General features: G+C 37.0%; 1 protein-coding gene across 3 annotated transcripts in view; it reads left to right on the top strand.

Moving 5' to 3' along the window:
* The window catches only part of LOC132149664 (myosin-9-like), a 44,532-nt gene that overhangs the window by 11,339 nt on the left and 19,484 nt on the right, over window positions 1-13,709 (top strand). For 2 of the 3 annotated variants that reach the window (XM_059559060.1, XM_059559061.1), the window contains exons 2-12: window positions 2,192-2,523; window positions 4,634-4,790; window positions 6,948-6,975; window positions 7,067-7,160; window positions 8,178-8,198; window positions 10,981-11,073; window positions 11,158-11,221; window positions 11,782-11,880; window positions 12,014-12,157; window positions 12,241-12,336; window positions 13,391-13,662. In XM_059559060.1, the coding sequence (XP_059415043.1) occupies window positions 2,197-2,523; window positions 4,634-4,790; window positions 6,948-6,975; window positions 7,067-7,160; window positions 8,178-8,198; window positions 10,981-11,073; window positions 11,158-11,221; window positions 11,782-11,880; window positions 12,014-12,157; window positions 12,241-12,336; window positions 13,391-13,662 (1,395 nt within the window). In that variant the 5' untranslated portion in view covers window positions 2,192-2,196. The remainder of the gene's footprint in view (window positions 1-2,191; window positions 2,524-4,633; window positions 4,791-6,947; window positions 6,976-7,066; window positions 7,161-8,177; window positions 8,199-10,980; window positions 11,074-11,157; window positions 11,222-11,781; window positions 11,881-12,013; window positions 12,158-12,240; window positions 12,337-13,390; window positions 13,663-13,709) is intronic. The other variant, XM_059559062.1, reaches the window with a different exon arrangement.

Below are 13,709 nucleotides of genomic sequence, written 5' to 3' on the forward strand. Positions count from 1 at the left end.
TTAGTAGTAGTATTATCTTTTAATAATAATTAATATCTATTACTATTTTTTTACAGAAACCCTCAATGACCAAAAATATCTTAAGCATCACCACCAGTCTTAAGTTCAGTTAAAATGACAAATATGCATTCATTAGGCCTAAAAGTTAATTTTTACATAAAGGCATTGTGCTAGAAACATTACTATTATTTAGTAAAATGTATGTGATGCTGCTACTACTGTTGACAAAATTTATAAGACTTTATTTTTTAAATAAATAAATCACAATATTTCTTCCATGTTTTAATTTTAATAGCAAATCCCCTTTATTTACCAAAAATAAAATGTTTAAATTTCATAAATTAAAAGACAAATTAAATTTGGGTGAAACTTGTTTACTGATTTTCATAATTATATAACTTGTAGAAAAACTTTAAACACAATTGTAAATAAGTATAAAGAATGGCATTGGTTTTATTTTTAGTGCTAAAAAAGTTTTTTTTTTAAATTAGCATATTTTTGTGTTTTGCTTTGGTACCGAAATTGGTACCGAGAACCGTGGATTTTCACTGGTATCGGTACGGAATACTGAAATTTTGGTACCGTGACAACACTAACGTAATGCATTACTTTAAAATTTACAAGAAAATATCGGAGTTACTTTTTAGTATTTCCTTTTTTAATAACGGAAGAGGCACTTCTTTCAACCTGAGGCTTATCAGTTTCACTTTTGGGTTGCCAAAAATATATCTTGTGGGTTTTTTTGTTATTAAAGAAATAAGCAAGCCCACCTCAGGTGAAAAAATGTAACGCAAAAGTAACATCATGCATTATTTGTCATAAAAAGTAACAAGTTACGCAATTAGTTAATTTTTATTGAGTAATGCAATATTGTAATCATTGTTGGGGGTAACGCATTACAAGTAATGCAAGTTATATATTTAGAATACTTTTTCCAAGTAAGGTAACGCATTACTTCTAAATGTACAATAAAATATTTACTTAGAGTTACTTTTTCAGATAAGTAACGCAAGTTCCTGTGTTTTCCTGGTGTTAAGAGAAATCTGGAGTGAGGTGCAGAGCCACTTCTTTCAGCCTAAAGCTTATTCATTTCACTTTTGGTTAGAAAGGGCCTTAACAGTTGCAAAAAATTATATGATTATATGGCTAGTTGCGTTGTTTTATTAGCATTTAGCGTTGTTTTTCCCTGCCGTCTGAACGAGGCCCGCTGCTCTCTGACGGTTTAAACATGCACAGCGCTGTCTAAACACGTCTCTGAATGGAGGAATTAATAGTGTGTTTGGCCCGACCACATTCAAAACAAAGTGTGTGTGTCTGAGATGCCGTGACTGTAATTATGTGCGGTGCTGTTATTTCATGTGGCTGACAGGAGCATGAGCTCACCTTCCTGAAGTGTGCCGTGTTTTACGAGCTGCTGACCTAGCGTGTGTTTGGACGTGCGAAACAGACCCAGCATTCCTGAAGACCTGCGTAAGAAGAGCAAGAAAACGCTCTGTCGTGGATCTGCTTCTCGTCCTCTCTCTGTTGTTAGCATCAGTCGAAGAGCCTCTTCTGCTGCTGTTTATTTGAAGATGCTCATCTCTGGTATCAGAGATCTTCTCCAACCTCACCATGACCCTAGCAACCAATTGAACACCCTAGCAACTGCATAACAATCGGCTAAAATGCTCAGAACACCCTAGCAATGACTTAAAATGTGCTTTGCACTGGTGAACATCACTTGCATTTTTCCTTTAAAAAAACAAAACCGTTGGTTAAAATGTTTTTGGCAGTGGTGCAACCTAATCGAAAACAATAATAATAAAAAGATTAGATTTTTTCCGAAAACAAACACATTTTTTGAAATCCAATTTTGGAATGGTCCAGACTAAGTTACATTAGAAAAAAAGTTATTACATTTCTTTTCCTCAGACATTATAAACACATTTTTGTCTAGAACAGCATGTTCGATGGCATTTATTAACAAAAATAAACCGAAAAGCTTCATCGGACGGATGGTGTAATCTTCTATTTTCGCCGTTGCTGGTTTATTCTGCCGGTCAGTGTTTGAAATAAACAGTCTGTTCGTGATTAAACAAGCTTGTTGTTATTAAAGTGTGCACTTCTGTAAAGTGTGTGTGTGTGTATTAATGGTCTATAATTAATCGATCTCTGACCCGTAACGTCTCGCTCTCTCCTCTCTCGCCCACAGCAGCCATGTCGGACGCCGACAAGTTCCTGTACGTGGACCGCAACATGGTGAACAACCCTCTGGCGCAGGCCGACTGGGCCACCAAGAAGCTGGTGTGGGTGCCGTCGGAGCGGCTGGGGTTCGAGACCGGCTCGGTGAAGGAGGAGCACGGCGATGAGGTGGTGGTGGAGCTGGCCGACTCGGGGAAGAAAGTGCGGGTCAACAAGGACGACGTCCAGAAGATGAACCCGCCCAAGTTCAGCAAGGTGGAGGACATGGCCGAGCTCACCTGCCTGAACGAGGCGTCCGTGCTGCACAACCTGAAGGAGAGATACTACTCCGGCCTCATTTACGTGAGTCTGAGCAAACACTTACCACTGCAGGATCATCTGCCAAGCTTTATATAGTGTTATATAAGGCTCAGAGACTCTCAATGATCAGAAATATGCATTTGGCACAGATGCTAATATTCATTCATTATATGATGAAATTCAGATGCTTAGGATGTAAATCAGTGAGATATTTATAACAGTAGAGCAGATACTTACATAAAATGATCTAAATATCACTCTATATCTCCAGAAAGTGAGATGAGATTGAATGCAATCCAAATTATGATACAAATAAGCGTTCTCAGAAGACGTGAGATGTTCTGGAGGCTTGTGAAGATCATTCCACCGCTGAGGAACAGTGAAAGAGAAGCTTCTGGAAACAAACGCTTGATGATCAGATTTGAGACGCACTGATTTTTACAGTTTTAAGTACTTGGCAGTTCTGGTTTCAGACTGTTTTTATTAATAATCTTTGTTTTAAGCTCTTAAACGTATATTTATTTGCACATTTTGCACATCTGCTTGAAATAAAACACCCTTTTTGGTGCACCAACTTTGCCCCGTGGTTTTGATCCTCCTTGAGACTGCTCGGGACGCTATCACAATGGAGCAAGGGTTTGTTTTGAGGAATATTAAGAGGTTCGGAGGCCTTGATTGTAGATAATAGGGTCTCGCTGACCTGCTCGCTGAAATAGTTTAGTGCGTTTTCTCTAAACAGGAAGCTGTAGGAACAATGTGCTCCTGGAGGACAGGAAATGATATGTAGGAGATGAAGGAAGCAGAAGTGCATCTGAGAAAAGACTGCTAGACACAGACAGGCTCATCTTATCTGGTTAAGATAAGTCAGGCTTGCTTGATCCAGTCTAGGTTATCATGGCAGCTGCTCAGCAATGGACCTAGCAACAGTCAAGAACACACTAGCGTTGCATTGGTAAAAAAACAAAACCATTGCATTCTCTTTTATTTTTTTTGCATTGGGCCAAAAAATTAAACAATCTTTCTGAAACTTCATAAAAACGTTTTAGAATAGCTCGACCTGTTTACCACAGTATCTAGATCAAACACTCAACAATCGAAAGGTTTTGCTTCACATTTTTGTGTTCCTGTGGTTTCATAACAAAAAAAAATAACTGTCCAATGAGAGCTACTTTAAACTCAGATAGACAAATTCAACAGTATTAGCAGACGGACTTTGTGAAGTTACGGTATTTTCCGGACTATAAGTCACACTTTTTTTCATAGTTTGGCTGGTCCTGCGACTTAAAGTCAGGTGCAACTTATTTATCAAAATTAATTTGACATGAACCGAGAGAAATGAGCTAAGAGACATGAACCAAGAGAAAGCATTACCGTCTAGAGCCACGAGAGGGCGCTCTATGCTGCTCAGTGTTCCTGTAGTCTACACTGAAAACATAGAGCGCCCTCTCGCGGCTGTAGACGGTAATGCTTTCTCTTGGTTCTAATTAAATGCGACTTATAATCCAGTGCGACTTATATATGTTTTTTCCTCATCATGACGTATTTTTGAACTGATGCGACTTATACTCAGGTGCGACTTATAGTCCGAAAAATACGGTAAGTTTTCTGTGCTGATTTTGGGGAATGAGGTTTAGTGAAATGTGACCCTGGAGCACAAAACCACTCATGAAGGTCAATATTTCAAAACTGAGATTTTTACATCATCACAAAACTGAATAAATGATCTCTCCAAAAAAAATCTAAATATTTAGAGAATCATCTTTAAATTTATCAAAATCAAGCTCTTAGCAATGCATATTACTAATCACAAATTACATTTTAATATAGTTACGGTAGGACATTAACAAAATGTCTTCATGGAACATGTTCTTAATATCCTAATGATTTTTGGCATAAAATAAAAATCTATCATTTTGACCCATGAAATGTATTTTTGGCTATTGCTACAAATATACCCCAGTGACTCCAGACTGGTTTAGTGCTCCGGGGACACAAATGTGTTTACACATGGTTCAACATGTTGACTTGCTCTCTGCCCAATCCAAAATATTTAAGTTAATGTAGTTCATGCTCATCAGGCCAGATTAGTTTCTAGACGTCTGAATGCTGATGTTGAGTGTGTGTTTGTGACTGAATGTCTCTGTTCTCGCAGACGTACTCGGGTCTCTTCTGTGTGGTCATCAACCCCTACAAGAACCTGCCCATCTACTCCGAGGAGATCGTAGACATGTACAAGGGCAAGAAACGACACGAGATGCCACCGCACATCTACGCCATCACAGACACGGCCTACAGGAGCATGATGCAGGGTGAACACACACACACACACACACACTTCTGCCTCAGGATGTAGAGTCTGAATGGCAGGAAGAGGAATTGACTGAATGGCAAATGAAAGAAATTCAGCTGTTACACAAAAAAGTATTTTCATTAGTCAAACACAGAGAAAACATAAATAATTACATCAATAATTCAGCCTAATTATGTGTATTTATGTCCTGAAATGTTAATAGATTAAATTTTCTCTGCTGTCACAACAATACACAACAATGAAAACCGTATGCCTTCAAAAAAAATATTATATTTATAAACCCACAAGAAAACGCTTTGTGCCAAATCGTGCATGTAATTTGTCAGTTTTGTTGATTCAAAAACAGTTATATTACAATTCGAGTGTAATCTACTGTTGAATCCAGTCTCAAGAAACCGGAGACTCACAGTTCCAATAGAAAAAAATGAAGCTTTTATTTATTTCTTTATTTGTAAATTTTTCGTCATAGAACTATAATAAAAAAATTAAATAAGTTATTTTTTATAATTATTATACAATTTTTAGGTTATCTAAAATTTTAATTAAAATAATAAATATTCAAATAAAATAAATATAAAAACTACACTTACATCAGCTATATTAATTTCATTTTAATTTTACTTTTTTAAATTCAAATTTGAATTCTACTGTAAGTCCTGTTTGTTATCGCAGTTCAAATTCTTTTTTAATAAAGGAATATTTACAAATATGCCCGAGAAAAATTCTAATAATATTTAATTTTTTGGGTCTGTTGGTTCAAAAATATGTATAGTTAAAAACCACATCAAATCAAATTTCAAGAAAAATGTGGCTTAAAGTCCAATAGAAGAAAAAAAGAAGAAGAAAAAAAACTACAGAATAAAGTAGTTTCATTAAGTTTGGGGTGTGGATTTAAAAAAAAATAAAAATAGTGTGCAAAACACTTAAAACAACAGTTTAATTCTGCTTTCTTGTATTCAAACTTGAATTGCGGTTCTACATTCTGTTTGTCGAATGTAATACATTTAAAATCCACACGCTAAATCAAAACGAAAGAAAAATGAGTTTGTGTTTGTTGTGTGGGTTCAACTTTATTCAAACACACAATCTTGAGTAAAATCTTGATTTGACGGGGAATGTTGCACAGCTCCTTACACACACAGTAAGGGATCACAAGGGTGTGTTTTCTGTTGAGTGTTTGTCCCGTGGCTCCTCATTTACTGCGGCCCCCCGTCAGGTTTAATTCCCCTCTTAAATCCTCCACAGGCCTCCTGCAGCGGGACTCGTTACAGTCCGACAGCAGATCATATTCATGCATGCACTTTAATCGTCTCTAGGGCTTTTGTTATGGATGGAATATTTTAAAGGATATTTGCCAAGACATTTATTGCTCTGATTTGGGCTCAGTGACGTGATGAAACCCCCAACACTTAGTATTAACGTTGAAAAAAAAAATCTCCTCATTTATTATTATGCTCTGAGTTTTCATGTGTTTTTATAAGTCGTTTAGCAAATGTAAGAGTTAATCAGTACGAGGACCGTTATTTTACTGCAGTTTTCTGGAAAGGCGGCTCCCTCTCCAGTTACAGGAAGTCAGATATTGACTTCCTGTTTTGTGGTCTGAGCTCTTCCTGCTTGAGAAGTTCAGAAGGGTTTGTTGAGAGCGAATGGGTGGTGCGTTTTTCCGTTTAGAGGAATTTATAGCTGCTCGTTTGGTTAAAGCAACTTACCAACGTGACGAATGATCAGCAAACGCTTTAAAGAACATCGAAGTGAACCGAATCCATCAAACTTGAGCTTGTTTAGTGGATCAACAGTTCATGACCTTCTAAAGAAGACATTTAATGTACACTTTCTCTGCCTCTGAAACAACTTCCTGTCCATTGATAAGAAACCGTTATTTCACATCCTGCTTGTCAAACAGAAAAATGTAAAGAATGAAACCACTAAAATAAAATATAAATGGAATCAAAGTAAAAATAATAATGAATCTTAAAATTTTTAATGATTATTTCCTGCCAACTCACTCAAGATACATAAAATACATCTTGTTTAAAAAATACAAATTAAATAATACATAAGGACAGAAGTGAAATGCCTAGTGAATGTCGTTTCATGTTTAAAGTGTTTGCGTTGTGCAAATGATTCATTTTCTTCTTTCTGTCTCCTCCCACAGACCGTGAGGACCAATCGATTCTCTGCACGTGAGTCACATGACCCTGCATGTGTGTGTTTTAGGATCTGTTGATTAAAGATGTGCTGATTTCTCATGTCTGTGTGTTTGCGTGTGTTCAGGGGCGAATCTGGAGCCGGAAAGACCGAAAACACCAAGAAGGTCATTCAGTATCTGGCCCACGTGGCCTCGTCCCACAAAACCAAGAAGGACCAGGTTAGTCCTTCATGAGGCCACGGGGTCTTTCGGTTTCAGAGATGTGGGTCTTATCAGATCAGGGCGAGCTGGAGGAATGTGGGTAGTTCTGGGGGTTGGGAGGGACTCTCTAATCCATCACAAACTGCCCGGTCCAGTTTAATCCACCCAGACATCTGAAGGATGCCAGACATCCAGTGTGACATCACAAGCCAATATAGCATCACATGGCCCTCGTCTAAACACAACTTTTAAGATTTTAAGATAGCATTTTTAAAATACTTTTACAACAAATGGTCAGTGAAAAGAGACTCTTAACCTTCATGAAATTAAACTAAATAAAACCAAGCTATTTTTTTTTTTTTTGTATAAATTAACTTTATTTTTATATTACATTTACGCTCTTTTATATTTAGTTTAGCAGGCATTTTTTATTTGCAAATAGTTTAAATCAGATTTCAAAACCATTTATACATTTATTTATTAGCATACATATTTTTGCATACTGTAAAATACATAAATAAGAAATAAAACTAAATTAGAAATTTTTTTTTTAATATAATAACTTATTTATTTTTGCAAGTCTGTTATTAAGGCCATATTTCTGCATATTAAAAAAAATTCTGAATGAAGTTTCATTTATCTTGTATATTTATTGTTAATTATTTTAGCATACACTTTTTAATATATATTGTAATACAAATTAAAATATACACAAGTTAAAATGTATTAAAAATGAAGTCTAATTTGCAACCCACTTTCTTTTTGTATTGATCACTTATGATAAACTCTTATAAATAAAATGAATCTTTTCTCACAGTAACTTGGGTTGAATGATTGTCCTCATGTGCACCTTATTAATGGAAACATTGTCGAAAACTCAAACCTGTGAGTGTTTTGTGACGATAGATGAAGTGTTTTGTGGGATTCGGTCCAAACCTGTCCCTGATGTTTCTGTTGGTCATTATCGGCCGATCGCTGGATCTGGCCTTTGGCTGTAAGTTGAAGGTTTGAGTGTTTTTCTCTTTATACCAACAGAGCAGCTCGGTCCTGTCACATGTGAGTTACATCTCTCCATCTGTCTCTCTCTGTCTCTTTCATGTCTCTGTGTTATCTCTCCGCTGCTGGGTGAACAACCGAAGCCGATCGCACAGCGATTCAGACACATGACACAGAGAACCAGATCAATATCACAGAGCCTGGCTCATATTTCACCCTAAAATCAATCAACCGCGATTTGCATTCAGAAAAAGAGACACAGCTATAAGTGTTTTGATTTAGGTGAAAATGATGTCAAAATGCAGAAACAAATGGTTGAATTAGTTTGTTTGGGGTTAAATATGATCCAGATACTGACATTTTTACTGAGATTTGCCAAAATAAATTGTGTAAATTGAGATTTATGTGATCATTTGAGCTGGTTAGTGAGAAATGTCATGATTTGATTCAATTCACATGCTTCCGATTCAAGATTAATTAATTCTGATATAAATCAATCAGGTACAGTATAATCAGTTATTATTATTATTATTATTATTTTTAAGGAAGAAATCTTTCAACTAGTACTGCTGCAAACTATACAATAAGCCCGTAAAATAACATTTGAATGTCTTTTATGATAAGTGTCTATTATAATAAAATTTAAATGATATAATCTTTCTACTCCAGTTTACAGTACATGTCGGGATTTATTCAAACCTACTAAATATTGAAGAACAGGTTAAGAAAATAATTATGTAATATAATGGATATATTTAGCTAAATTCGCCTTTCTAGTTCATTTGTCTAGCTAACTATGGCGTTTATGGACACAGAAGGTCATTTCTGAGGTAAATGTGACGTTTATAAGTGTTTACAAACGGTTTGATTGATGTCTTTCGGCGGTTGAAACACTGATTGATCGATTACATGAGATATGATTCTGTTATTATCTATCTCTACATACCTTCTGCTGTTCCTTCTTGTTTATTTCGTGTAGTAACTGCGTCGAAACGTGTTCAGAAGTAACTCTTGAACTGACGCGGATACGACTTACCGTCGCGCCACTTAAAAGAGCGCCAAACTGTATTGTTTTGAATTTCAAAAAATAACTGACAGAATTTGAAAGATGAGACCTTGTTTCATATCAAACGTAACAAGGCATACGGTTTATTGCGATTTGTTGGAGGGAAGGCGCATCACAAATAATATTTTGTTCACACATCAACCTGGAAACAGCACAGATCGCTTCTGAGGATTTAAGAATCGAAATCGCTTAATAAGATGATAATTTTGTATATTTTCACCCAGCTCTAGTGATCACATGAACATGTTCGGCTCTCTAACTTCTCATGTGTCTGAATAGCGTGGTGAATCTGTCTGTTCTGCGCTCATGAGTTTTGGTTTGATCTCCTCTGTCTGAATTTAAGTGTGTGTGTGTGTGTGTTTATGCATTGATTCAGTCGCCCATCTGCGCGAGCCTCCCGCGGCGCGAGCGATGACTTCAGCGAACACGAAGCTCGTGCTGCTGGAGCGCTCTTCTGGCGCGAGTTTTACTTGAGTTTAACGAGCCTCGCTTTGCGAGAGAGCGCGCGCAATCTGAAACTGATTACAGAGGAGCTGCGGGAAACCTCTCGTCATAACATGATTTGAACAAGATGATGGTCGTTAGTTTCTGTGTTATTAAAAGGGAATATTTTTGCTTGTTTTAACGCAAAGGAACAGACGGTACGAGTTAAACGCTCGTGCAACAACTTTGCATGTGGGAGATATTTTCCAAATTGTGAAAATGCTTTTCTAGGCGGAGGATATTGTACTTATGTCATTGATTCAGGTGGAGTTTAATTCATGTAGATTAGATAATCAAGCTCCGCCCACTAGAAGGCCACATAAATTACATATGCGTATGAATAAATTAACTTCACATTTCTCCTTTTGTTTCACACCTGAACATGATGACTTGAGCCTCAAGTTAAAGTGATTTTGAGAGACAGGTTTATTTTATTATAATTAATAAAGTGTTATAGTTTTTAAAATTAAGTTTAGTTAAAGTTTTAGTCATTTTATTGTATATAATTCTTATTAGTTTTAATTGTTCTTTTTTTGCAGCTTTTTTCATTTTAGTTAACGTTTTGCCTATTTTATTAGTTTTTAGTTTTAATTTTAATTGGTCAGGTTTACTAATATTGTGCATTTTTGTCATTTTTATTCATTTTTCATTAGTTTTCTCTTTTAGCAGTTTTCATTTTAATATTAAAAAAACAGCAACAGTTGATCTTGTTTTTTGTCATTTTTATTAGGTTTTCAATTATTTTTCAGTTTTAATTTTAGTTAAAGTTTTAGTCATTTTGTTGTGTTTTTGTCATTTTTATGTGTGTTTTTTTATTTATTTAGAATGTTCCTTTGGAAACTAATTTAAATAAAATAAGTTATTTTTAATAGTTTTATTTTATTTCAAGTAAAGAGAGTGTTTTGTTATAATTTTAGTTTCATCTTTAGTTAACGATAATAACCTTGGCTCCAGATGCTGCACAGAGCTGAAGATGTGTTTAATCTGGAATATTCCTTTAAAGTGAATGAACGTTTGTGTTTGTGTGAGATGAGCGTCAGATTTAAGAGTCGTGTGGTCATCGGTTTGATGTTTTCGGAGGTGACGGGCTGCTCACTTTCGTGGTGGTTTGGGATCGGGGATCAGAACGTGCTTATCTTTGTATGTGTTTGTTTCGGCTTATTGGCTCTTCTGTGTGCAAAAAGCTTGTGATGTTGTGTTTAAGAGCCTTTGGTTTCGACAGCCAGATGTGATCATCTCTTCACAGTGATTGTCTGAACTGAACTGATGTGGATGGTGTGTTTTTGAGCACAGGGTGAGCTGGAGAAGCAGCTGCTGCAGGCCAATCCCATCCTTGAAGCCTTCGGCAACGCCAAAACCGTCAAGAACGACAACTCCTCTCGATTCGTAAGACTTCCCGTTAGGGCAGACTTTTCACACATTAGTCTATAAGTGCGTGTGATTTATATTTTTGTATTTTCTGTGTTTCAGGGAAAGTTCATCAGAATCAACTTTGATGTTAACGGGTACATCGTCGGAGCCAATATTGAAACCTGTATCTTTATGAGCTAGTTAATATGAGAGGGTTTTCAAAAATTTGATACATAAGCTTTTTCAATTTAAATGGTTAAATCCGGCTCACCATTACTTGGATAAGGTAATTATGACTGATTTGCATATTTAGTATAACATCTATTGGAGGATTTACAGCCCACAACTAGAGCATGACCTGTTTTTAATAACCGCTTGTGAATCTGTGAAAATGTGACATTTGTAGAGAAAAATTCCATTAATCACTGCATTTAAAAAACAAAGTTTGACAGATGTGCAGATGCAATTTATATCAGTATTTTTCTTTTACTTTTTAGCATTATATAGTCTTTTAAATGCCCCAGTCCTCACTTTTTGAGAGGTTTAATAATTTAACATTTAATAAATGCTAAAAGACTAATGATAGTTTCTGTGTCTATGCAATGAGCATAGAGCATCTGTTAAATGTTAACATGGTTATGAGGTAAGAACTGAAACTGGCTGATAAAGACCCAGGCTGTTGAAGGTCTTCGTGTCAATACTCGTGCATCTGTTCTGTTGTGTGTCCTTGACTCTGACCGTCAGACCTGTTGGAAAAGTCCCGTGCAATCCGTCAAGCTAAAGAAGAGAGAACCTTCCACATGTTCTACTACATGCTCACCGGTGTAGGAGACAAACTGCGCTGTGGGTGTCCTTCGCTGCTTTAAAACATGATTTCTGAACTGTTTTGATGCTTATATATTACTAAAATTGTAGGATGAGGCTCTTATGTTTGGTAATGAATGTAAATGAATCAATCCGTTCCTTCATTCATCAGCTGAACTCTGTCTGGAGAGCTACAGTAAGTACCGGTTCCTGTCCAACGGGAACGTGACAATCCCGGGACAGCAGGACCGAGACATGTACTTAGAGACTGTGGAGGCCATGAGGATCATGGGCTTCTCTGAGGAAGAACATATCGGTGAATATATACTGCTGTTTTCAAACATGACAATATTATTTGTTAAAAGTTTGAGGTTTTTAATCGTATGTTGCCCCCTGCAGGTCTGTTGAGGGTAATTTCGTCTGTGCTACAGCTGGGTAATATGTCCTTTAAGAAGGAACGTCACTCGGACCAGGCCTCCATGCCTGATGACACAGGTAAACGCATCTTTATGATTTTAATAAAACACGTCCATCACGCCTTGTGCTGTTAATCTGTAGCTAATTTATCACTATAAAGTTAGCTGGTGGTTTTACATGGTTTCTGACAAGTCAAAACTGGTCATTAGCTGGTCAAAAATGGTTGAAAATGGTTCATTAGCCATTCCAAAGTGGTTATTAACTGCTAAAAAATTTATTAACTGGTCCAACTCATCAAAAATAGTGATTTACTGTTCCAAAATTGCCAAAAATGACATTAGTAATGTCTAAAGTGGTCAGCAATGCTCATTAGCTGGTCCAATCTAGTAAAATGGTCATTAGCCAGTCCAAACTGATCAAAATAGTTATTAGCTGGTCCAAGCTAGCCAAAACTGGTTATTAGCTGGTCCAAACTGGTTGATAATGGTCATGAGCTTGGCCAAATTGCTCGAAAATGGTCATTAATTGCTACATGCTGACCACAAATTGACATTAGCTCGTACATACTGATCAAAAATGGTCATTAGCTAGTCCAAACTGGTCAAAAATGGCCATTTTCTGCTCCAAAACTTTAAAAGATAATCATTAGCTGCTACAGATTGTAGTGAATGGCTATTAGCAGGTCAAAAATGCTTGAAAATGGCCGTGAGCTGGTCCAAGCTGCCCCAAACTGGTCATTAGCTGGTCTAACTGCTCAGAAATTGTCATTAGCTGGTATAACTGGTTATAAATGGTCATTAACTGCTACAGGCTGGCCAAAAAATGTCATTAGCTGGTCCAACTGGTTGAAAATGATAATTAGCTGCTCCAAACTGGCTATAAATAGACATTTGACCAAAAATGGTTATTAGCGGGTAAAAACTGCTCATTAGCTGGTCCAAACTTGTCAAACTGGTAATCTGCTGGTTCAAACTGGTCTGAATGTTTAATTAGCTAGATTACCAGCTGACGAGGCCAAGGTTGACATGGTAAAATCTCTTAGTCAGGCTGGTTAGAGTATGCAGAGAAGATAATCTAGCAATTGTTGTTATAAGTTACTATTTCCAACCGACTTTGCCTTCACTTTCTTCAGCTGCCCAGAAGGTGAGCCATCTGATGGGCATGAACGTGACTGATTTCACACGCGCCATCCTCTCACCCAGGATCAAGGTGGGCCGTGACTATGTGCAGAAGGCCCAGACACAGGAGCAGGCTGAGTTCGCAGTAGAGGCTCTGGCCAAAGCCACGTACGAAAGGATGTTCCGCTGGCTGGTGATGCGCATCAACAAAGCTCTGGATAAGACCAAACGTCAGGGCGCCTCCTTCATTGGCATACTGGACATCGCCGGCTTTGAGATCTTTGAGGTCTGGCACAATCCTTCAACCTCAAGGGTGCTTACAGTGGAATAGCC

The sequence above is a fragment of the Carassius carassius genome, chromosome 9 (genome assembly GCF_963082965.1).
Source record: "Carassius carassius chromosome 9, fCarCar2.1, whole genome shotgun sequence".
Classification (NCBI taxonomy): domain Eukaryota; kingdom Metazoa; phylum Chordata; class Actinopteri; order Cypriniformes; family Cyprinidae; genus Carassius; species Carassius carassius.